Raw genomic sequence first — 24,993 nt, 5'->3', positions numbered from 1 at the left:
TAGTCTGTAACTGGACAAACGTGCACCAAGTATACCGTTTCCTCTTCGCTTGTTTTCTGTGTCCTGCGCATGCCCAGTAGAAGATTCGCCCAAATATCCGTTCTAATGTGGACGGAGATATTTTGAAAAACACTTGGTGTGGACGCCTGTCGTTTTTACTCGAAACCGGCGTTTTCAAAATTATCAGGTCCAGTGTGGACGCAGCCTATAACTTCTCATTTTCTTGTTCCCTTCTTTCTTAAACAATAGGATTACATTGTTACCTTCCAAATTACAAAAGCAGTTCTAGAACCTGGAATTTTGAAAATGTCCGCTATTATGTTCTACCTTCATTATCATCTATCTATATACTACTAAAACTCTCATGCTCTGTCTGCTTGTGACCTCCAATTAGCGCAAATGGTGCATTACAGCGGCACTTTTTTTGGCTAAATCGAATTAAAATGCGTTAACTTACAGAATGCAGGCAAAGTTCAGGGTTATACATTCGTATAACATTGCTCATTCGCCAAAAATCAACAGGCTCCCTTTTAACCCGAGAGCAGATCTACCATCATGGAAATCGGGATGTGACAGCCCAAAGCATGCGCACGGTCAGCCTCAGCAGCGGCACCTACCAGAGCAAAAGGGCAGGGCAGCTCTATTTCAAGGGTCACATTCTGCTAATCACCATCAGCATGTGCAAGATTGGGACAGATCTAACTGCCACCCATCCACAAGAGATAATTAAATCTGATTGTAATGACGTTCTTTGAGACACCCATAAAACCCTCTGCAGCAGTCAAAGGAGAGCGGTGACTATATCAAGTCCATTTAGGAGAGCGCCAACCATATCATCAAGGATAATCAGCATCCTTTGGTGTTGCTGCTTCGTATCTTCTATCCAGCATTAGGGTAAAAAAAAAAGGTCACCCTAATACCCTAATTATGCTGCGTGGAAAGGGAAGGGGGACATTTATGGTCAAGAGATGATGCCAAACGTCACTGGGAAGCGGCAAGAAGGAGAAGGAGAAGACAAGAATCGATGAAGCCAGGGCCGCACGACTCCAGGATCAAAGAGTCAGGACAAAAAAAAGATGAGAGAAGAAGAGACAGAGGAGGAGAGGCATGCACGTCTCCAGGGTCAGAGACAAACAAAACAAACAGAAGAGCTGAAGAGACAGGGGATGAAAGCGCTGCACGTCTCCAGAATGACAAAGAGCGGCACAAGGGTGGCAGATTAACCAGAAATAATGCCATCAACAGTGTCCTACATTAAATGAACAGCTATATTTGCTTTGCTACGTGCCATTCTTCTTAATAAACTGAGGTTTTCTTCAGTTTCCAAAGCAAAGCAATACCAATAGCATTCAGGAAAATTTAATGTTCATTCTGGTCATATCAGACTGTACTACCCTTCTCTCAAAGGGTGCCCCAATGGGTCATCCCGTTGTCTAGTTTCCTTTAAATCTTAAGATGCCAGCCTGTAGGTTAAGGGGTTTGCTTTCAGACCCATTAGTTTTCTCCATTTTTCCCCAAATGTGAATTTATTTGAACTTATTTACTCTAGATACACGATTCAGTACAGTGGAGTTTTGTATTCATTTCAAGTCAGAAATAAAGTATCTATTTAATTTCTCTGCCATTTCTTTATTACACTGCATACTTTCACCTGTCTCAGTCTACAGGGGAAGCACATTCATCTTTGTCTTTTTATATATGTGTATTCATAAAAGCTTTCTCAGTACACAATACTAGATCAAAAACAGCTTGTTCCCTCATTGTTTCTGAACAAACTGATTGAGGAAACCACCTGTCATACATCTGATACATTCATCCTACACATTTGGGTGCCTACATGAGGGGACACTAATTGCTGCTCATTGTTTCAGTCCTTCCCAGGCCCTTATTTCAAAATCACCTACCATCCGTTATTAAAAGTACAGGTATTGAATTGAAGTTACTCTTCTAGCCAAGTCATCCCAGTAAAATTCCAGCACTGACATTGACAGTGGGTGAAATTTGCTTGAGAATAACATACCTCTACAAAACAGGAGAAAACAAAACCATCCAATTAGCTGCACCTGTCTTGATAGGTGCTTTGGTATCACTTAATTCATTAATAACAATCACTGATGCTGAGTTAGGGCTCAACCAATGCCACGTGATTCAAAATCCTTCACAGTATTGTGAAAGGGGCACAGTAACATTCCCTGGCTAAATATAAACTTCAACATGATTTTTAAAAAATATAACATTCAGGAAACAGTGTATAAATGCAAGGACATCCCAGGACACTTTAGAATCAATAAAATGCTATGTGAAGTGCCACTGTTATATAACAGGAAACGGCAAAGATAATTCAATAATGACCAAATTATTTACTTTAGTATTATTGACTAGACAATAAATCTCTCAGCTATTTTCCCACTTAGTGTCCTGGGATCTTTTGTACCTAGAATGCAAGAGGGTTCAGAACCATTTCCTCCTTTTGTAATATATAACAGGCCCTTTGGACAAGGCATAATGTTGAACTAATTAAACAATTAAATGCTGAACTATACTAATCCCTTTTGCAAAAACAATAATTTGCTCTCATTTTACAATCATAGCTCTGCTCCTTCAGCATCTATCTGGCACTACCACGTAGTCTACTCTTCTAATCCAGCCTACAGACTTCAAATAGGTAGTTTAAAAAAGATTTACAACCTGATAGAGATTACTCATTTCAGTTCTGTAGCTTAGTTTCATTAGTCGGAGATTAAACTTCATTATGAAATTTCCAGTAATTAAGTATGTAAAATTCAATAACAGAAAATTCAATATGAAATGATATAATCAGAAACAAAAATGAAAAGCAGCATTATGTGAATTATCAATACAACAATCTTGGATTGTTTAAAAAATAATCTTCAGAGATATTAAGAATTAATGCCAAAATAAAAGGCTGCCTGAAGACAGAATAGAAAACTGGAAAGTGAAACAGCTCAGTTTTTCCTTCAGCAAATTCCAGTCAGTCCTTAATCATCTCTCTCACTTTCGTTCTGCATTTTGCCCTGCTTTTCCAACAGATATCGCACTACATATACAATGAATCATGAGTGTATGCCTCAAGTAATACGTAATTACTAAATGAACTATATTTACTTGTGTCCATTTGGGAATCCTTGATTACACAAAAGTTTCACAAAAGTTGTCCTCTGTTCATGCCTAACTATGAAGTAAAACAATTCCAATCTAAAGTCAGGTGAATGTCACAACATTTAAATTTGCTGTTCTTCTTTTCCACTGAAAATCTAGATTCCACTGTCATGACTTTGTAATCAATCACAGAAGCTCTGGGGTGTACTGTACCTGGGTGTAACACCAACTCTCTGCCACAGGTCCACTAGACATTTCTCCAGGCGGAGGGGGTGTTGGCACCCTTGACATTGCCAGCTTGTCCACCGTTTTGAACCTATACACCACAGCAAATTTCAGGGCTTCTCCTGCAATGAAACAAAGTTAAATTATTAACCGCTAAATACACATATTGTGTGGTACAAAATCATGTTTAAAAGAAATTCCAAAGCAATTGAATTACTAAATCTCTTAGATAATTCCAAATTGCAAGAATTTGCATTTAGTGAAAAAATATCATGTGCATTAGTTTTCTCTCACATAAACAACTACGTAAAATATACTGCTCTTTTAATTCCGCTTATAATATCCATAACGTTCAGTGCTGCAGAAATAGAATACAGGACAATGAGTCAAGCATTTTCACATCGATACATCCTCTCAAGCCAACATCCCCTGTGCATTACAAAATTATTTAGTGGGATTCACGCAGATTAATGGGGGTGGGGGTAATCTAATAAAAGAGTGATTTATTGTTAACTAATTTTGTTAACAATGGCATCTTTAATATACAAATGACTGACAAAAAAATTATTTGCACACTTACATGTCCATTTCAGTAGTTTTAGTTTAAGCAATAAGGCTTTCCAAAATACAGGTTCATTTTGATCTGCACATCAGCATTAAAGAGTGAAGATAAAATAGACTGATTAAAGAACTAAAATTACTACTAAGACAGAATGTGAGGTGCAGAATCCAATAAGGAGCCATGGCTCTGTCTAAGTAGACAATGGATGTGGCTGGTTCCAGGGCGCAGACCTGGGTGATGAATATGGAGATCCTGGGCTGCCCAGACATCAAGATCCCCCTCTCGGCCTCGCGGATGTGTTCCAAAGGAATGCAAAGCAGTATATTTGGCATCAGCTTGGCTGCAGGAGCTGCCTGGAGGTGACGTGATACATCATCCAACCGCCTTAGGGGCTCCACTCTGGATTTGTGTAGGGTTTACTCCTTAGCCTTCTCTTCTCCCAAAGATACCCACAAGGCAGTGGGATCTGTAACCCTGGATAGGGGCCCATACTGGGTACTGTCAGCCGGAGCCAGCTGAGTCCAGGATTCGTGTAAGGCAGGGACGTCACACCCTGTAGTAGTGACATATGGAGCCACTACCCATAAGGAGTGGGTAACCAGATAATCACATATGACACTTAAGCAAAGAACCTAACTTGACTTACTTTTTTATAGTAACTTCCATGAAACAAATTTAGTAATTTATTTGACAACTCATTCCTTCCACCACTCCTACTTTGAAAATGGTATACCCTCCACTCTTCGCCATTCTGGGGAAGGGGGAACTCACCTAAGACATTGCTTATTTCCTTCTCTCACAAATGCTACTTGACTGGCTGAGTTTTCGACATTTTCAGCATTTCTATACTTCAGTTTTGTTCAGGTCCTTGTATATGCAAGACACAAAGCCTTTTTTGGTTGCAGATAGAATGCGCCCAGAGTGAAATCCTTTAATGGTTTTCACATTGGTTTGCTTTAAGTTTCTCAAATGCAAAATGGCACATCTCTTAAAACTATTAAGCTGTTTAAGTTTATGGGTTTATGAGAAATACCAATTAACTATGTACTTTAAAAAAAAGATTTAACAGTAGAAACTGCAATCTCTCTCACCACTGTATACACAGCACCAAAGTGGTAACAGAATCAAGTGCAAAGAGGATGAACTCTGCAGATTAAGGAAGCCTTATTTATTGAGGTGATGGAACAATTACTGTTCAATCTCACATGAAGATTCACACTAGAAACCACTATTATAATTTTGAAAATTTTCTCTACAAGTGATAATGAAAGCTATACTGATGTCCTCCTTGAACTGGCATAGCAAGGTTTTGGCCAGCATTCGGCTGGTGCACTAACAGTAAACTGCACAGCATTCATCATTGTACCACTGGAGTAACTTGAGGCAATAAAGCTACCCAATATGCAGTAGCTTCCTGTACAAAATGATTGCAACGTTCATCAATCAACAAACCCTTGTCTGAAGACGCTTGACAGAATTACAAAGACAATTCACCGCAATTCCAGAAATATACCGTCAATAAGCTTCTATAAAAAGAGAAACTATATTTCAAAATGCGACCAGATAAAAAGGTGATGAAGACAAAACGTTAACACTGCTCCATTGACAAATACAGTGAATTCTGATTAATTAGGACACATCGAGACCAGTATGTAAATAAGCAGCTGCACCAATTAGCCAAAATTTCAAGGAAATAGTTAAAAAAGTATAAAGAGGACAAACTGAGTAACAAATTATGTATTCAAATGAAATATAGAACAAACTAACACTACCAATAGTACTACAGTATTATAAAACTGTACAAGTCCCTAATAGTTATCAGAGGAATTCATCTAGTATACATAATGAACAAAATCAGTGCTGACACCTATTGCAGTTAATGGGCTGCCTTCATACAATGCTATCATACATCCTCCAAATCTTCACTTTCATTGTAATATTCAAGATAACTGTCGATACCTTCAAGTTCATAGTTCTTGGTGAAGTAGTGAATGCTTGAAACCACAGTGAGCAAAAGTTTGGAATAGTCTTACAGCTTATTTCTCGCCAACTATCAGTGACAAAAATCACTCTTTTTGAACACAAATGTGTGCAACTGATGTCATTTAAAAACTGTTCACTTTAAGCATTATGTAGTGTCATACAAGTGCACACACTGATGCTCGTTAGTACCTGTTTAGCAAGTGTCTTGCCAAAATTAAGCATACAGTATCCCAATAAATGCAGGGAATCCGAGCAATTTTCTCAATTTGTTTTTTTAAAATAGTTGTCCCAAATAAGTGGCTGCCACAATTAACCAATGGCCCAATTAACTGGAATCCACTATACTACACAACCTACTGAGCATATACAGTATGTGTATTCATGTCACAGACTTTAGGTCTTCTAAAAGAAAAAAAAATCAGTATTTAAAAAAATACATCTTTCAAAAACGTTTTTTTCAATTTGACCAGTCTGCTGGCGGCTAACACCCACAACAGTTCAATTCACCAGCCTGTAGAAATACAAGCATTACTACCAACACTCAAGATCAGTTTGTGGGCATTTATCATCAACATTACCAAAATTATTTAAAAAAATATTTAACATTATGGATTTTTTAAAACTGTCGAGAGATTTCTTGCCAGAGTTCTACTTAAACCTTTAGAAATTCTCTACCTCAATTAACAAAACCTTGTAATTTTTAATTCTTTATTTGCTCTGCCATACGAGAAAGGTTAAGTACTGAGCATAGAGTTTAGTGCTCGGTCCTTTACTATTTACAGCCAGGTGTGAAATTACTGTCAATCTTGGATAACATTTCATGCATGTTTTATATAATAATAACAAAATTCATTCCATTTTTAGAAAATTTGATTGTTTTAAATTAAAAGCTGAATTACCAATCAATGTATTATTGCGATTTATTCAGAGACTCAATTGTGCAATGACTGCTGACATTTGGTAAAATTATTACATGCAGAACTTGATTTACTTGATAATACCACAAAAGTATAAGCTGCTGTGCCAGTTGACTGTGTGATTAAGGCGGCATATGGTGTATTGGCCTTCATCTACCGTGGGATTGAGTTCAAGAGCCGAGAGGTAATGTTGCAACTATATAGGACCCTGGTCAGGCCCCACTTGGGGTACTGTGCTCAGTTCTGGTCGCCTCACTACAGGAACGATGTGAAAACTATAGAAACAGTGCAGAGAAGATTTACAAGGGTGTTGCCTGGATTGAGGAGTATGTCTTATGAGAATAGGTTGAGTGAACTTGGCCTTTTCTGCTTGGAGTGATGGAGGATGAGAGGTGACCTGATAGAGGTGTATACGATGATGAGGCATTGATCGTGTGGGTAGTCAGAGGCTTTTTCTCAGGGTTGAAATGGCTAGCACGATAGGGCACACTTTTAAAGTGCTTGGAAGTAGGTACAGAGGAGATGTCAGGGGTAACACACACCAAAGCCGCTGGTGAACGCAGCAGGCCAGGCAGCATCTCTAGGAAGAGGTGCAGTCGACGTTTCAGGCCGAGACCCTTCGTCAGTCCTGACGAAGGGTCTCGGCCTGAAACATCGACTGCACCTCTTCCTAGAGATGCTGCCTGGCCTGCTGCGTTCACCAGCAACTTTTATGTGTGTTGCGTGAATTTCCAGCATCTGCAGAATTCCTGTTGTTAGATGTCAGGGGTAAGTTCCTTTTAAAAAAAACGCAGAGAGTGGTGAGTGCGTGGAATGGACAGTGGTGGAGGAGGATACAATAGGGTCTTTTAAGAGACTCCGGAACAGGTACATGAAGCTTAGAAAAATAGAGGGCTATGGGTAACCCGAGATAATTTCTAAAGTAAGTACATGCTTGGCACAGCATTGTGGGCCTAGGGCCTGTATTGTGTTGTAAATTTTTCTTTGTTTCAGATCCTTTGTCATATCACTTAAGTAAAGAGAGATAAACTGGAGCTAAAATAATTTTAAAAATACATCAGCCTTTCATTTAAAGTTAGATACAACTTAAAAAGATGTGTGTTGCATGTTTCAGAGTCACCCATAACTTAGTGTTGACAAACTGCCCTTTAGGCATCTTTCTCACTTATATTCCGTCTGGGTAGCCTCCAACCTGATGGCATGAACATTGACTTCTCTAACTTCTGCTAATGCCCCACCTCCCCCTCGTACCCCATCCATTATTTATCTTTATACACACATTCTTTCCCTCACTCTCCTTTTTCTCCCTCTGTCCCTCTGACTATACCCCTCGCCGATCCTCTGGTTCCCCCGCCGCCCCCCCCCCCCGTCTTTCTCCCCGGACCTCCTGTCCCACGATCCTCTCATATCCCCTTTGCCAATCACCTGTCCAGCTCTTGGCTCCATTCCTCCCCCTCCTGTCTTCTCCTATCATTTTGGATCTCCCCCCCCCCCACTTTCAAATCTCTTACTAACTCTTCCTTCAGTTAGTCCTGACGAAGGGTCTTGGCCTGAAACGTCGACTGTACCTCTTCCTAGAGATGCTGCCTGGCCTGCGGCATTCACCAGCAACTTTGATGTGTGCTGCTTGAATTTCCAGCATCTGCAGTATTTCTGTTGTTAGCTATGCAGCAGAATTGGTCTGCAATTAGCTTAGGCCCATTTGCCACTGGATCGAAACCTGTGACAGCTGATCTGCAACAGCAATTCCAGACAAGAGCTACTGTCACTTGAGAAGGGTTCCTGAAGATCACTAACATCACCCCAGCACAAACTTCATGGTCTTCCAGATGGCAGTATTTCATATGGCTCTGAGATGTTTTGACACATACAACAGACAGGTACCAACGCCGTAGCTGCAAGATCAAAATTCACTACCAGCAGGGCAAATAAAGCAACGCCAGCATTTAGTCCTGGGCTAATATCTTCAGCATTGAGGCCCAAGTTGTAGTTAGTTAACTGTATTGGGTAGTCCATGTTGTTCACTTGTCTGGCACTATGTTCCTCAAACTGTGCTCAGAACAGAGCATCTGTTACTAGAAGAGATTACCAGATGGACAAGAGAAAAAAATAAGATTGTGCTCAGGACCTCTGAAAATGCAACATTCCCAAACTCCACTGAATCTCTGGTCCATGATTGCTAAAATGAGGAGGAACAATTAGGATAGCATTTAATAACTAAGACGATTCATTCAGAATCCCTGTGTAGGTGGTGTAGGTGGGAATCATAGTCATAATCATACTTTATTGATCCCGGGAGCAACTGGTTTTCGTTACAGTTGCATCATAAATAATAAATAGTAATAGAACCATAAATAGTTAAATAGTAATATGTAAATTATGCCAGTAAATTATGAAATAAGTCCAGGACCAGCCTATTGGCTCAGGGTGTCTGACCCTCCAAGGGAGGAGTTGTAAAGTTTGATGGCCACAGGCAGGAATGACTTCCTATGACGCTCTATGCTGCATCTCGGAGGGATGAGACTCTGGCTGAATGTACTCCTGTGCCCAACCAGTGCATTATGTAGTGGATGGGAGACATTGACCAAGATGGCATGCAACTTAGACAGCATCCTCTTTTCAGACACCACCGTGAGAGAGTCCAGTTCCATCCCCACAACATCACTGGCCTTACGAATGAGTTTGTTGATTCTGTTGGTGCCTGCTACCCTCAGCCTGCTGCCCCAGTACACAACAGCAAACATGATAGCACTGGCCACCACAGACTTGTAGAACATCCTCAGCATAATCCGACAGATGTTAAAGGACCTCAGTCTCCTCAGGAAATAGAGACGGCTCTGACCCTTCTTGTAGACAGCCTCAGTGTTCTTAGACCAGTCCAGTTTATTGTCCATTCGTATCCCCAGGTATTTGTAATCCTCCACCATGTCCACACTGACCCCCTGGATGGAAACAGGGGTCACCGGTACCTTCGCTCTCCTCAGGTCTACCACCAGCTCCTTAGTCTTTTTCACATTAAGCTGCAGATAATTCTGCTCACACCATGTGACAAAGTTTCCTACCGTAGCCCTGTACTCAACCTCATCTCCCTTGCTGATGCATCCAACTATGGCAGAGTCATCCGAAAAATTCTGAAGATGACAAGACTCTGTGCAGTAGTTGAAGTCCGAGGTGTAAATGGTGAAGAGAAAGGGAGACAAGACAGTCCCCTGTGGAGCCCCAGTGCTGCTGATCACTCTGTCGGACACACAGTGTTGCATGCACACGTACTGTGGTCTGCCAGTCAGGTAATCAAGAATCCATGATACCAGGGAAGCATCCACCTGCATCGCTGTCAGCTTCTCCCCCAGCAGAGCAGGGCGGATGTTGTTGAACGCACTGGAGAAGTCAAAAAACATGACCCTCACAGTGCTCGCTGGCTTGTCCAGGTGGGCATAGACACGGTTCAGCAGGGAGACGATGGCATCCTCAACTCCTAGTCGGGGCTGGTAGGCGAACTGGAGGGGATCTAAGTGTGGCCTGACCATAGGCCGGAGCAGCTCCAGAACAAGTCTCTGCAGGGTCTTCATGATGTGGAAGGTTAATGCCACTGGTCTGTAGTCATTGAGGCCGCTGGGGCGCGGCGTCTTTGGCACAGGGACGAGGCAGGACATCTTCCACAGTACAGGAACCCTCCGGCTCATGTTGAATACATGGCGAAGTACTCCACATAGCTGAGGGGCACAGGCTTTGAGCACCCTGGTACTGACACCATCCGGTCCTGCGGCCTTGCTTGGGTTGAGAAGTGAAGAAATGAAGCATAACATCTAACTACTCACCCAGCCATCCTATTGGTCACTATTTGATTAACACATAGAACTCAATAAACAGAGCAGGAGTCAGTCATCTTCAACCCTAAGGTAATGCCCAGGGAAAAATTATGAACTGAGATGTTTTGAATAAATATTCTATTGTAACTACTAGGATACTGAACACAGCATTTTGTTTCACTTGGCTGTATGCAATCTGAATAACTAGTCAACACAAAAAGAACCAAACAAATTAAAAGGAAAATCGTGGTAGAAATATTGCAACATATTGCTTTAGGTTTTTGTTTCGATAGCTGAAAAATACAGGTAATTACATAAGGTTTTGTTTGCAACAATCTCAGAAAAGTATATATCTTTTTGTTATATTGCCATGCTCTTATTCCTCACATAATTATCTTGTAATTTGAAACAGATTATATTTACTAAACATTTATGTCATTATTCAAAGATTAATGCAGATTTTGAAGATGTTCTTTATTCCCTCTCCCATCCAACAACCAAGTTCCAGACACACCCAGATTCAGGATCAGGGTTCTTCACAGATGCACCAAGAATACTGGAAGACCTTGGCAAATCGAGCTCAGCCTCAGCAAATTAAAGGCAGGAATTTCCTCATTCCCAAATGGTGTGGTAAGATCTCAAGGACATAGTAAATTATCAGTCCTCTCATTTCTCCTCTGATATCCAATATGATCATGGCTGATTTGCCCCAAGCCTCAATTCCCTACAAACTTAGGTAGAGAGTTCTAAAAGTTCCTGCAAACTACAATTGGAAGTAACTCAATTTCTACCTGTCATTTCCCCTTCAAATCTTTATCTATTTCAATACAATCACCTCCGGTCTACATTTGACAAAATTTGAATCCAACTTTATTCATAGTCCACAATAACGTTGCACCTTATTGAATGGATTTTAAGGGTGCACTAAACCACAGTTATTGCTAAAAAAAAAACCTCTGATGCTAAAAAATGTGCCAGATATTTCTGGACTGCCATTCCCTTATAAATATAAAAATTCTCAAGTACTTTACTAGGCTATGTTTTTCAACTGTCAACTTGCTTAACCAATTCTCCACTCCTAATTTTGCTCTCAATAACATGCAGTATTATTCCATTTTAACATGCAGAGGGGCATGGTAGTGTAGCAGTTCATGTAACCTTTTACAGTGCCAGAGACATAGATTTAATTCCCGCCATCGTCTGTTAGGAATTTGCACGTTCTCCCCATGACTATTTGGATTTCCTCCAGGTCTCATATTCCAAAGGTAAACAGGTTAGTAAGCTGTGGCAAAGCAATGCTGTCACCAAAAGCATGGTGACAATTGCAGTCTGCTCCAAGTACATCCTCAGACTGTGTTAGTCATTGACGCAAACAATGCACTTTGGCTTGACACGTTAATTTGATCCCACGGAAATCGAAGCTTGATAATACAACTAAAAACCTAATAAAAGATGCAACACAAAACTTCAATGGTAATACCTTCATGTCAATTAATCTAAAATTGCTTCGTTATTTTCAATACAATCATTGGCGAATACTCTCTGTGTATCCTTTTCTCTAGATTTGCAATGCTAACTGGACTAGCAGGCTCATCTCTCTTCATCTATCCTATGTTAAGGAATCTATTAATGACCCTATGTTGTGATAGGAATATGGAAAATACAGAACTGTTTAACTAGCTCTATAGCTTCTCAACACAGTGGATTATGTACATAGCTTTCTATTCTACATTGATAACTATGAAATAATGCAGTGGATTCAGGTTAATTGGGACACAGTGGGACCAGAACATTTGCTCCAATTAAGTGCCTGCCCCCAATTAGTTGAAGTTTCATGGAAATAATTTCAAAGGTATAAAAATAACAAACCACCCTTTAACTAAGTAACAAATTATGTACTTAAATGAAATACAGAACAAATTAGAACATTACCAATGCTATTACAGTACTATAAAACCGTATTAGTTCCTAACAGTTATTGCTGGAGGAATTTACCCAGTGAATGCTGCCATGTATGGAGTATTCAGGGAGGGTAACATCAACAGTGAAGGGACTTGCCATGTCCATTCTAGGGCAGCTCATTCACATTTGTTCTCCACCGTTCACCAGCTCTCAGCTGTGGCTCCAACTTGCTGTTTGCATGTGACAGCGGCCACACCCCGGTGAAATAGGGCATGTCTGTCATAGCATGTGACGTCAGCTCTGGAAGACTAAGCAGATGACTTCGAAAATGAGATCAAATGGCCAAGAGAGTAATTCTACAACACTTCGTAGAGAGCAAAGGGCATGACAAGGCAGAGTAGTAGTCATGGATATCCGCTGCAACCGGAAGACCCCAGTTTGTGAAGGCTACTTGTACACAAGACCCAGACTTTCGAAACTGAGAGAGCAAACTGTTTCAGTGCAACAGCTTTTCCACTTTAAAACCTCTCCGTACAGGTTTCGTTGTCATCTTTGGATAGGACGGACAACGAATACACTGCCATGTTTCTTTTCATTGACTGTAAATGAACAAAATTAGTACAGATAATGGATTGCTTTCATACAATGCTCTTAAGATGAATGTTGGTATCCTCAAATTCTTCATAGGTCCTAACTTGTTGAAGTAGCGAAATCATTTCATTTTCACTCCCAGCCATTTTTGGCATCTCTAAGCTTGAATGCTTGGAGATGAGTAAAACAGCAAGCAAAACAGTTTTGGATTGTCTTACTGCTTATCAGTGAAAAAAAATCACTGCTTTTTGAATAAAGCACACACAACTGATGCAATTTAAAATGTGTTCACCCTAAGCATGTTGTAGTGTCTGACGGGCACACAAGTGCACATGCCCGCAGCATGTTAGAAATTATTTCAAAAGTCTCCTGCCCCAATTAAGCTACATACTGTCCCAAATAAACAAAGGGAATCCCAACTATATTCTCATTAGCACTTGCTCTGAGTTGTCCCAAAGAAGTGACTGTCCTGATTAACCACTGGATCTATTAGCCAGAATCCACTATATTTCATATTTATGACTGTACGTTATCAGAGTTCAACGTAAAATATCAAAGTACATGTATGTCACGAAATACTACTGAGGTTAACTCGTAGAACACTGCAGCATAGAAACAGGCCCTTCAGCCTATCTGGTCCGTACCAAGCTATTAACCTGTCAAGTCCCATAGACCTGTATCTGGAGGATTGCCTTCCATATCTTTCTCAACCATTTACCCATCTAAAATTTCTCTTAAATGGTGAAATTGACCCTGCATCCTCCACTTGCACTGGCAACTCATCCCACACTCCCACCACCCTCTGAGTGAAATAGTTTCCCCTCATGATCCCCTTAAACATTTCATTTTTCACCCTTATCCCATGACCTCTAGTTCTAGTTTCATCCAACTTCAGTGGAAAAAGCCTGCTTGCATTTGCCCAACCTATACACCTCAGTTTTGTATACCTCTGTCAAATTCACCTGAGTTCTAGGGAATAAAGTCTAAACCTATTCAACCATTCTCTATAACTCAGTTCTCAAATCCCGCCGGCAACATCCTTGTAATTTTTTTCTGTACTCTTTCAATCATATTGACATCTTTCCTGCAAGTCTTAGGCACCTGTTAGTCTCATGAGACCATGGATTTATGCCTTGGAAGGTTTCCAGGGTGCAGGCCTGGGCAAGGTTGTATGGCAGACCGGCAGTTGCCCATGCTGCAAGTGTCCCCTCTCCATGCCACAGATGCTGTCCAAGGGAAAGGCACTAGGGCTGATACAGCTTGGCACCGGTGTCATCACGGAGCAATGTGTGGTTAAGTGCCTTGCTCAAGGGAACAACATGCTGCCTCAGCTGAGGCTCGAACTAGCGACTTTCAGATCACTAGACCAACACCTTAGCCACTTGGCCGCGTCTTTCCTGCAAGTAGGTAACAAAAATTGCACACAATACACCAAATTAGGCCTTAATAATATCATACACAAATTCAACATAACATCCAAACTCCTGTACTCATTACTTTCATTTATAAGACTGTACTAAGGCCATTCAGCCCATTGGGTCTGCTCTGCCATTGCAGCATGACTGATTTATTATCCCCTTGTCCCCATTCTCCTGCCTTCTCCCCGTGACTTTTGGATGCACTGACGAACCAAAGATCTACCAACCTTCACTTTATATGACTTAGCCTCCATGGCCACCCTTGGCAATGAATTCCACAGATTCACTACCCTCTGCCTAAAAAAATTCCTCCTCATCTCTGTTCTAAAGACATCCTTCTATTCTGAGGCTGTGACCCTGGTTATAAACTCAACCACTATAGGAAACATTCTCTCCAAATCCACTTGACCTAGGCTGTCTGGCATTTGATAGGTTTCAACGTGATTCCTCTCCCCCCATTTTTCTGAACTCCAGCGTGTGTAACTCACAGCCACTGAATGTTCCTCATACATTAACCCTTTCATTCCTGGAATTGTTCTCCTGCACCTCCTCTGGACCCTCTCCAAAGGCAGCACATTTCTTCTTAGATAAGAATACAAAACTTCTCACAATACTCCTAGTGTGACCTGACCAATGCCTTATAAAGCCTCAACATCACATCCTTGCTCTTACATTCTAGTCCTCTCGAAATGAATGCTAACATTGCATTTGCCTTCCTTACCACTGACTCAATCTAAAAGTTAACCTTCAGGGAATCCTGCACGACTTTTATTCCTTCTACCAAAGTGCATGACCCTATATTCCAGGACCTAGGCCTTGTTTATCTTGATCCTCTATTTCTTCACTTGCATACCCCAGAGGGTACAGATTGGCAACAACATCTCAACAATCACCATCAGCACAAGTACACCACAAGGCTGTGTGCAGGACCCTATATTCCTACGCTATATTCCATCTGCCAATTCTTTCCCCATTCTTCTAATCTGTCCAAGTCCATCTGCAGACTTTCTGCTTCCACGTTACCTGCCCCTCCACTTATCTTCATATCATCCACAAACTTGGCCACAAAGCCATCAATCTGTCATCCGAATTATTGGTATAATGTAAAAAGAAATGGTGCCAAACTGACCCCTGCCCCAATGAAGACCAATGTGCCTAAAGCTTTTGTTACAACCCTCTCTACCTGTGACACCACCTTCAAGGAATTATAAATCAGTATTCCCATATCCGTGTTCTACCCCACTCTTCAGTGCCCTACCGCTCACTTTCCTCCTAAAGTGCAACACCTGACGTTTACCTGCATTAAATTCCATCTGTCATTTTTCAATAGGCATTCACAGTAGAACAAAAAAGTACAATAAAATCAATGAGAAACTACATTGACTGACAAACTGTAAATACAAAAACAATAACTGAGAACATGAGATGAACTTGAAAGTGAGATGGAGATTGCATTCCATGTTCAGTGCAGTGTTGTGGTGAGGGAAGAAATCCACGCTGGATCAGGAGTCTGACAGTTGAAAGGCAATATCTGTTCCTTGGGTGGAATGGAATCCAAGGTTCCTGGACCACCTCCTTGACGGTAGCAGCAGGAAGAGAGAATGTCCTGGATGGTGGGATCCTTGATGACTGATGCTGCTTTCTTGTGGCAGCACTCTTTGTAGATGTGCTTAATGATGAACCGGGCTGTACCCACCACTTTTTGTTGGCTTTTCTGTTCCTCGGCACTGGTGATTCCATAACATTCTGTGATACAACATCAATCAGGAAACTCTCCACTGTGCCCCACAGAAGTTTATCAAACTTCCGGATGATGCCAAACTTGGACAAACTTTGAAGAGCTTTCTTTGAAATGGCATTTACCTGCTGGTCCCAAGACAGATGCTCTGATATGATTATGCCAAGAAATTTACAGTTACTAAGCCTCTCCATCTCATGCCCTAATGAGCACTGGCTCATGGACTGCAAATTTCTTCCTCCTGAAGTCAATAATCAGCTCCTTGGTTTTGTTGCTGTCAAGTGAGAAGTTGTTGTGGTGGCACCACTCAACCAAATTTTCAATCTCCCTCCAATATGCCAAATTGTAACTACCTATGATGTTTGAGCTGCACTTCACCTCACAGTCTTAAGTGTAAAGCAAGTAGGAAGATAAGCACACAGCCTTGTGGTGTACTTGTGCTGATGGTGATTGTTGAGATGTTGTTGCCAATCTGTACTCTCTGGGGTTTGCAAGTGAAGAAATAGAGGATCAAGATAAACGAAGCCTAGGTCCTGGAGCTTATTGATTAGTTTTGAGGGATGACAGTGTTCAATGCAGAGCTGTAGTCAGTGAAGAGTTTGCTGATGTATGCATTTTCACTGTCCAGATGTTCCTAAGTTGAGTAGAGAGCCAATGAAATGGTATTTGTTGTCGACCTGTTGTGAAGGTAAGCAAACTGGATTGGATCCAAGTCACTCCTCAGGGAGGAGTTGATGTGATTCATGACCAACGTCTCAAAGCATGTCATCACAATGGATGTACAGCATGTGCTACTGGGCGATAGTTATTCAGGCAGGTTACCATGTTCTTCTGGGTTAGTCATAGTCATACTTTACTGATCCCGGGGGAAATTGTTTTTTGTTACAGTTGCACCATAAATAATAAGTAGTAATAGAACCATAAATAGTTAAATAGTAATATGTAAATTATGCCAGTAAATTATAAAATAAGTTCAGGACCAGCCTATTGGCTCAGGGTGTCTGACCCTCCAAGGGAGGAATTGTAAAGTTTGATGGCCACAGGCAGGAATGACTTCCTATGACACTCTGTGTTGGATCTCGGTGGAATGAGTCTCTGGCTGAATGTACTCCTATGCCCACCCAGTACATTATGTAGTGGATGGGAGACATTGACCAAGATGGCATGCAACTTAGACAGCATCCTCTTTTCAGACACCACCATGAGAGAGTCCAGTTCCATCCCCACAATATCACTGGCCTTACGATTGAGTTTGTTGATTCTGTTGGGGTCTGCTACCCTCAGCCTGCTGCCCCAGCACACAACAGCAAACACGATAGCACTGGCCACCACAGACCCGTAGAACATCCTCAGCATCGTCCGGCAGATGTTAAAGGACCTCAGTCTCCACAGGAAATAGAGACAGCTCTGACCCTTCTGTAGACAGGCTCAGTGTTCTTTGACCAGTCCAGTTTATTATCAATTCGTATCCCCAGGTATTTGTAATCCCCAGGTAAATACCCAGGTATTTACCGGTATGACTGAAACCTGATAGAAGTAGGTAAGTACCTGACTGCCAAAGTGAGATGTTTAAGATATCAGTAAATAGCTGATTAGCATAGGTAAATGCTATGTAAAATTATTGTTGCAAATTTAATCATCAGGTTGCTTAATGCTCGTAATTATTTGTTTACAGTCTACTCTAAAACTTCACTGTTCATTACCCAGGCTTTGAGTTTCAGGAATACATTAGTCAAACCCTGCATTTGTTTCATTTCCGAACTAGCTATATTTAATTAGATATTGTCATGAGATACACAGTCAAGAGTCATAGATATGGGTCCTTCAGCCCAATGAGTCTATGGCAACCACAGTGCTCACCCAGTATTCGGCCTCTAAGCTCCACCACTACATGTACCTATCCACGTGTTCTTAAATGATGCTAATGTACCTGCTCCAACCACTTCTTCCGATAGCTTATTCCATGTACTCACCATCCTGTGAGAGTAAAAGTTGCCCCTCAGCTCACTTTTAAATCTTATCCCGCTTATCTAAATCTATGCCTCTTAGTGTATGTCTCATCCACTCTGGGGAAAAAGACTTGCCATCTGTTACCAAGTATTTCCAACTTTTAGGAATTCTAACAACTAAAATTTGGACAAAAACTATTGCTAGTTGCATAATCACAATTAACATGAAGCCTCAAGCAGCATTATTCCATTCTTTTGTTTGTCCTCTAACTGCAACAAATATAGAGGCAATTGCATTAAGTATAAAATTGTGCAGAACAAGTATATAATTATACAAATTACACAATCTGGACATCTAGGTCATGCTGCCCGAAGTACACCCTCACTGGCAATAGGAAGGAAGGTGATTGATAAAAGCCATCTTAATATGCAACTCCAGGCACAAACAGAAATCTATTGCGTGGGGAGCAAAGTTTTGTATGCATAAAAATAGGTTTTCCTCATGATTCTTTGGTGTGCCTAAAATGCAAGTGGTGGCAATACACCACATTCTGCACAATCTGTTGTTGGACATTTCTTCTTACATTGCTTTTGAAGAGAGGGGTGACTTGTTTCCATGCCAATTATACAGAGTAGAAGACACCCGCATTTGGTTTGTTTACCATGGGTGGCTGGTGCAATCTGGCCAAAAGAGATTTGACAAAGCAGGTTCTTGGACCAGTGGCAAATAGATCCATAACAAGCAGAGGATGTGCTCCCCACACAGAAAACACATGGACACAAGGAGTCAGAGTTAAGTCCTGAAAAAAAATCTTGGGTCTGAAGGCAAGAGAACTTGAAAAGAAATGCATGATAATCAAAAGATTTAACGTTACCAGGAAATCTAAATGAAATGCACTGGGCAATGTAGGTTAATGAGACTGGTAGCAATAATTGGATTGTGCTTAGTGTATCAGATGTTGGCTGCTGTGTCATTGACAAGTTTCTGGGTGTTCCAGGGTGGCTACACACTACATCTGATTAAATCAAGGTTTTTAACAACACATCCAAAATTGGAATGAAGATATTGCAGAGGCACAAGAAAACAAAACGTATGTCTTTGCATGGTGGGTAAGGACTTACACTATACTAGTAGATGGTTTCATTCAATCTTAGAAGTTGAAAATGTTGATGGCATTATAAGAAAATATTTTTGATGATAGCTAAACATAATAGTTTCAATCTTCTTAATACTCATCAGGAAGCAATTGGAAATCTAAGAGTTAATGACAATTATCCAAAACTGTAGTTTATTGATTAAGTTGTCAAGAGATATAGTAGAAAAATGGAGCCTGGGTTTGCTATGCTCACAAATGAATTTGTCAAGCAGTAAATAAAGAAAAACAAGGTGGAACCTTCATCTTGGGAATTCTTCTTTTAAGTTATTGATTTTGTGTTACTTCGATGCCAATCTAAAATTAATTCTATAAACATAAGAAATTAGCACACATGTTTGTTTTGTCATCACATTAAATTAATAGCTAACTGTTTCAGAAACCAGTTTCACCACACAATAGACTGTTCAAAGTTAAAACATCAAGCTTCAAATATAAAATTGTTACTCATTTTCCCCACTTTTTACTGATTGGCTTCAAATACGCTTTCTGTTTGCCTGCTGTCCCCTTCTCCCATTTTGGAAGCTTTTTTTTTGCCATTTCTTGAAGTGATAGTGAAACTCCTTGAAGCATTTAGTCATTCACTGTTGTACCCCAAGAAGCTGTTCTACAACACTCCCTAGTTTCCTGTCATTCACTATCTTCCGTTTCAAATGTCTTACTTTGCACTTGTTAGACTCAATTTCCAACTGCCTTTCCTTTACCCACTTTCCTAGTTAATATAGATCCTCTTGTAAATTTAGACAACATATATTTCGTAACTATAGACACCCACTGGCCACTATACCGCCAACTTTGGTGTCCCCTGCAAATTTACTAATCATGCCACCTCAGAATCAGAATTATCACTGATACAAAATGTTAAATGTGCTGTTTTGCAACAGTAATACAGTGCAAAGGCATAAAAATTTATAAATTACAGAAAATAAGTGGAGCAAAAAAATGTTAATAATAAGGCAGTATTCATAGGACATTCAGAAAGCTGATGACAGAAGGGTAGAAGCTGCCACTAAATCAATAGAATTGGCTGAGTCCATAACCTTCTGCAACCCTTCATATTTTAGTCTCCATACCAAGCTGTGATGTAACCAGTCAGAATGCTCTCCACTGCACATCAAGAGAAATTTCTAAGAATCTTTGGTGACAGACCATACTTTTATAAAATCCTAATGAAGCTGCGATTCGGGCATGCTTTCTTTGGGATTGCATCAATGTGATGAGCCTAGAACAGATCCACTGAGATGCTGACACCCAGGAACATGAAGCTGCTCACTATTTCCACTGCTGACCTCTGAATGAGGACTGATGTGTGTCTTCCTGACATCCCCTTCTTAAAGTCCACAATTAGCTCCTTGGTAGTGCTGATGTGTGCGAGTTTGCTATTACAAAAAAAAAATCATTCAACCAGCTACCCTTGCTCATCAGCATCTGAGATTCTACCAACAACAGTGGAGTCATTTTATATTCTCGTCTAAATTATTAATATACATGACAAACAGAAGCCTACACTGAATCTTGTGGGTAGTGTCATGCAGTGTCATTAACAGCAAATGGATCAGAGTAACAAAGCACCACTTCCATTCAAATCAAGATTAAAAAAAACAAGTACACATATTCAGCCATTCAGCCCACAATGTTACACTGATTGTGATGCCAATTTATACTGAATGCCCTCTTCATGTGCTTCATTTATAATCACGCCATTCTCTTCATATTCATACATCCACCTAAAAGCCTCTTAAACACCACCGAACTGCCTGATTCCACTACAATCCCCAGAAACCTCTTCCAGGCACCTACCATTATCTATGTAATAAACTCGCCCCACACATCAGCTTTAAACTCCTCCCCAACCTTAAAACCATGTTCTCTGGTGTTTGACACTTCTACCCTGGAGAAAAGGTTCCTCCTTTTCCAGACCTTTGCCTTTTCCACCGATCACCTACCAGCTTCTTACTTCATCCCCCCTCCCCTACCCACCCGACTTCACCTATCACATAGCTTGTCCTCCCCTTCTTATTCTGGCTTCTTCTCACTTCCCTTCTAGTCCTAATGAAGGACCTCGGCCCAAGACATCAACTGTTTATTGGGGACCAATATTCTTGTAGGCAGATTTGTTACAGCTGTTAGGATGGGTTTAAATTAACTTAGCAGGGGGACAGGAACCGGAGTGAAGGGACTCAGGATAGGATGGATGGTTAAAAAAAAAGCAAAGTCAGCATGCAGCGGACTGTCAGGAAAGGCAGGCGGGTGATAGGACAAAATTGCAGCCAGCGAGGTGAGTATCAGTGCATTAGGGATGCAGAATCAAAAAGGGTAGCAAATACAATATTCAGTATAAGAAATAAGGTGGATGATCTTGTTGCACTTTTACAATGTTGAATCTTGAATACCTACAAGATGGCATTTTACAGCAGTTTGTCGTTGAGCTACTAGGGGATCAGCTACACCAGAGCGGGTGTTATGAAATGAACCGGAGGTGATTGGCGAGATTAAGGTAACCCTTAGGAGGCAGTGATCACAATATGATTGAGTTCAACTTGAAATTAGATAGGATGAAAGTAAGGTCTGACATAGTAGTATTTCAGTAGTGTAAAGGAAATTAAAGTGGTATGAGGGAGGAGTTGGCCAAAGTAAATTAGAAGGAGATACCGGCAGAAATGGCTTAAGTTTCTGGGGAAAATGAGGAAGGTGCAGGGTAGATGTATCCCAAAACAAAAATACTCAAATGGTAAAGCAGTACAACCTTGGCTGACAAGAGGAGTCAAATCTAATCTAAAAGCAAATGAGGGCATATAACAAAGCAAAAATTAGCAGGAAGAGGATTGGGAACCTTTTAAAAACCGACAGAAAGCAACTAAAAGAATCATTAGGGGAAAGATGAAACATAGAAACATAGAAAAAAGGTGGAGTAGGCCATTCGGCCCTTCGAGCCTGCACCGCCATTCAGTATGATCATGGCTGATCATCCAACTCAGAACCCTGTACCAGCCTTCCCTCCATACCCCCTGATCCCTTTAGCCACAAGGGCCATATCTAACTCCCTCTTAAATATAGCCAATGAACTGGCCTCAACTGTTTCCTGTGGCAGAGAATTTCACAGATTCACCACTCTCTGTGTGAAGAAGTTTTTCCTAATCTCGGTCCTAAAAGGCTTCCCCTTTTTCCTCAAACTGTGACCCCTCGTTCTGGACTTCCCCAACATCGAGAACAATCTTCCTGCATCTAGCCTGTCCAATCCCTTTAGGATTTTATACGTTTCAATCAGATCCCCCCTCAATCTTCTAAATTCCAACGAGTATAAGCCTAGTTCATCCAGTCTTTCATCATATGAAAGTCCTGCCATCCAGGAATCAATCTGGTGAACCTTCTTTGTACTCTCTCTATGGCAAGGATGTCTTTCCTCAGATTAGGGGACCAAAACTGCACACAATACTCCAGGTGTGGTCTCACCAAGGCCTTGTACAACTACAGTAGTACCTCCCTGCTCCTGTACTCGAATCCTCTTGCTATAATTGCCAGCATACCATTCGCCTTTTTCACCACCTGCTGTACCTGCATGCCCACTTTCAATGACTGGTGTATAATGACACCCAGGTCTCGTTGCACCTCCCCTTTTCCTAATCGGCCACCATTCAGATAATAATCTGTTTTCCTGTTTTAGCCACCAAAGTGGATAACTTCACATTTATCCACATTAAATTGCATCTGCCATGAATTTGCCCACTCACCTAACCTATCCAAGTCACCCTGCATCCTCTTAGCATCCTCCTCACAGCTAACACTGCCGCCCAGCTTCGTGTCATCCGCAAACTTGGAGATGCTGCATTTAATTCCCTCATCCAAGTCATTAATATATATTGTAAACAACTAGGGTTTCAGCACTGAGACTTGTGGTACCCCACTAGTCACTGCCTGCCATTCTGAAAAGGTCCCGTTTATTCCCCTCTTTGCTTCCTGTCTGCCAACCAACTCTCTATCCACATTAATACCTTACCCCCAATACCGTGTGCTTTAAGTTTGCACACTAATCTCCTGTGTGGGACCTTGTCAAAAGTCTTTTGAAAGTCCAAATATACCACATTCACTGGTTCTCCCCTATCCACTCTACTAGTTACATCCTCAAAAAATTCTATGAGATTCGTCAGACATGATTTTCCTTTCACAAATCCATGCTGACTTTGTCCGATGATTTCATCACTTTCCAAATGTGCTGTTATCACATCTTTGATAACTGACTCTAGCAGTTTCCCCACCACCGATGTTAGGCTAACCGGTCTTTAATTCCCTGGTTTCTCTCTCCCTTCTTTTTTAAAAAGTGGGGTTACGTGAAATATGAAAGCAAGCTAGCAAACAATACCAAGGTGGATTTTCAAGTATATAAAAATTAAGAGATGAAAGTAGAAACAGGACTGCTAGAAAATGAGGCCTGTGGAATAATAACGGAGGACAAGGAGAAGGCAGATGAACAATATGAGTATTTTGCATCACTCTTCACTGTGGAAGACACTAGCAGTGTGCCAGGTGGTGAAGGGTGTGAGAGAAGAGAAGATACAATTACAAGGGAGAAGGTGCTCAAAAAGCTGAAAGATCTAAAAGATACACAAGTCACCTAGACCAGATTAATTGCACCCTGGGGTTTTCAAAGAGATAGTGGTAGAGATTGTGGAGGCATCAGTAATGATCTTTCAAGAATCACTGGACTCTGGCATGGCTCCAGAGGAATGGAAAATTGCAAATGTCACTCCAGTCTAAGAAAGGAGGGAGGCAGCAGAAAGGAAATGACAGACCAGTTAGCCTAACCTCAGGGGTTGGGAAGATGCCGGGGTCAATTGTTAAGGATGAGGTTATGGAGTGCTTGGTGAAACAGGATAAGATAGGACAAAGTCAGCATGGTTTCCTTAAGGGAAAATCTTCACTGAAGAACTTGTTGGAATTCTTTGAGGAGATTACAAGTAAGATAGATAAAGGGGATACAGTGGATGTTGTATATTTGGATTTTCAGAAGGCCTTTGACAAGGTGCCACACATGAGACTGCTTACTAAGTTAAGACCCCATGGTATTACAGGAAAGTTAGTAGCATGGTTAGACCATAGGCTGCTCGTAGGAGGCAGTGAGTGGGAACAAAAGATCCTTTACTGGTTGGCTGCCAGTGATAGGTGATGTTCCGTAGGTGTTGTTGTTAGGACCGCTTCTTTTTATGCTGTGTATTAATAATTTAGATGATGGAATAGATGGCTTTGTTATCAAGTTTGTAGATGATACGAAGATTGGTGAGGGGGGCGGGCAAGGTAGTGTTGAGGAAACAGGCAGGTTGCAGAAGGAGACAGATTAGGAAAATGGGCAAGTGGCAAATTAAATATAACATTGGAAAATGTATGGTCATGTACTTTGGTAGTAGAAATAAGTGTGCAGACTATTTTCTAAACAGGGAGAAAATCCAAATAACTGAGATGCAAAGGGACTTGGGAGATCTTATGCAAAACACCCTAAAGGTTAACTTGCAGAACGACCTGGTGGTGAGAAAGGCACATGCAATGTTAGCATTCATTTGAAGAAGTCTAGAATATAAGAGCAGAGATGTGATGCTGAGGCTTTAAGACACTGCTAAGGCCTCACCTTGA

The 24,993-nt window shown here is 41.0% G+C and overlaps 1 protein-coding gene across 7 annotated transcripts in view; it reads right to left on the bottom strand.

The window, feature by feature from the left end:
• The window catches only part of spopla (speckle type BTB/POZ protein like a), a 184,669-nt gene that overhangs the window by 37,027 nt on the left and 122,649 nt on the right, over positions 1–24,993 (bottom strand). For all 7 annotated transcript variants that reach the window (XM_072258597.1, XM_072258604.1, XM_072258603.1 and 4 more), the window contains one exon: positions 3,334–3,467. In XM_072258597.1, coding sequence (XP_072114698.1) covers positions 3,334–3,411 — 78 coding nt within the window. In that variant the 5' untranslated portion in view covers positions 3,412–3,467. The remainder of the gene's footprint in view (positions 1–3,333; positions 3,468–24,993) is intronic.

Source organism: Mobula birostris, chromosome 5, assembly GCF_030028105.1.
Source record: "Mobula birostris isolate sMobBir1 chromosome 5, sMobBir1.hap1, whole genome shotgun sequence".
In the NCBI taxonomy this organism is placed as follows: Eukaryota; Metazoa; Chordata; class Chondrichthyes; order Myliobatiformes; family Myliobatidae; genus Mobula; species Mobula birostris.
This window is presented reverse-complemented; position numbering and strand designations above follow the sequence as displayed.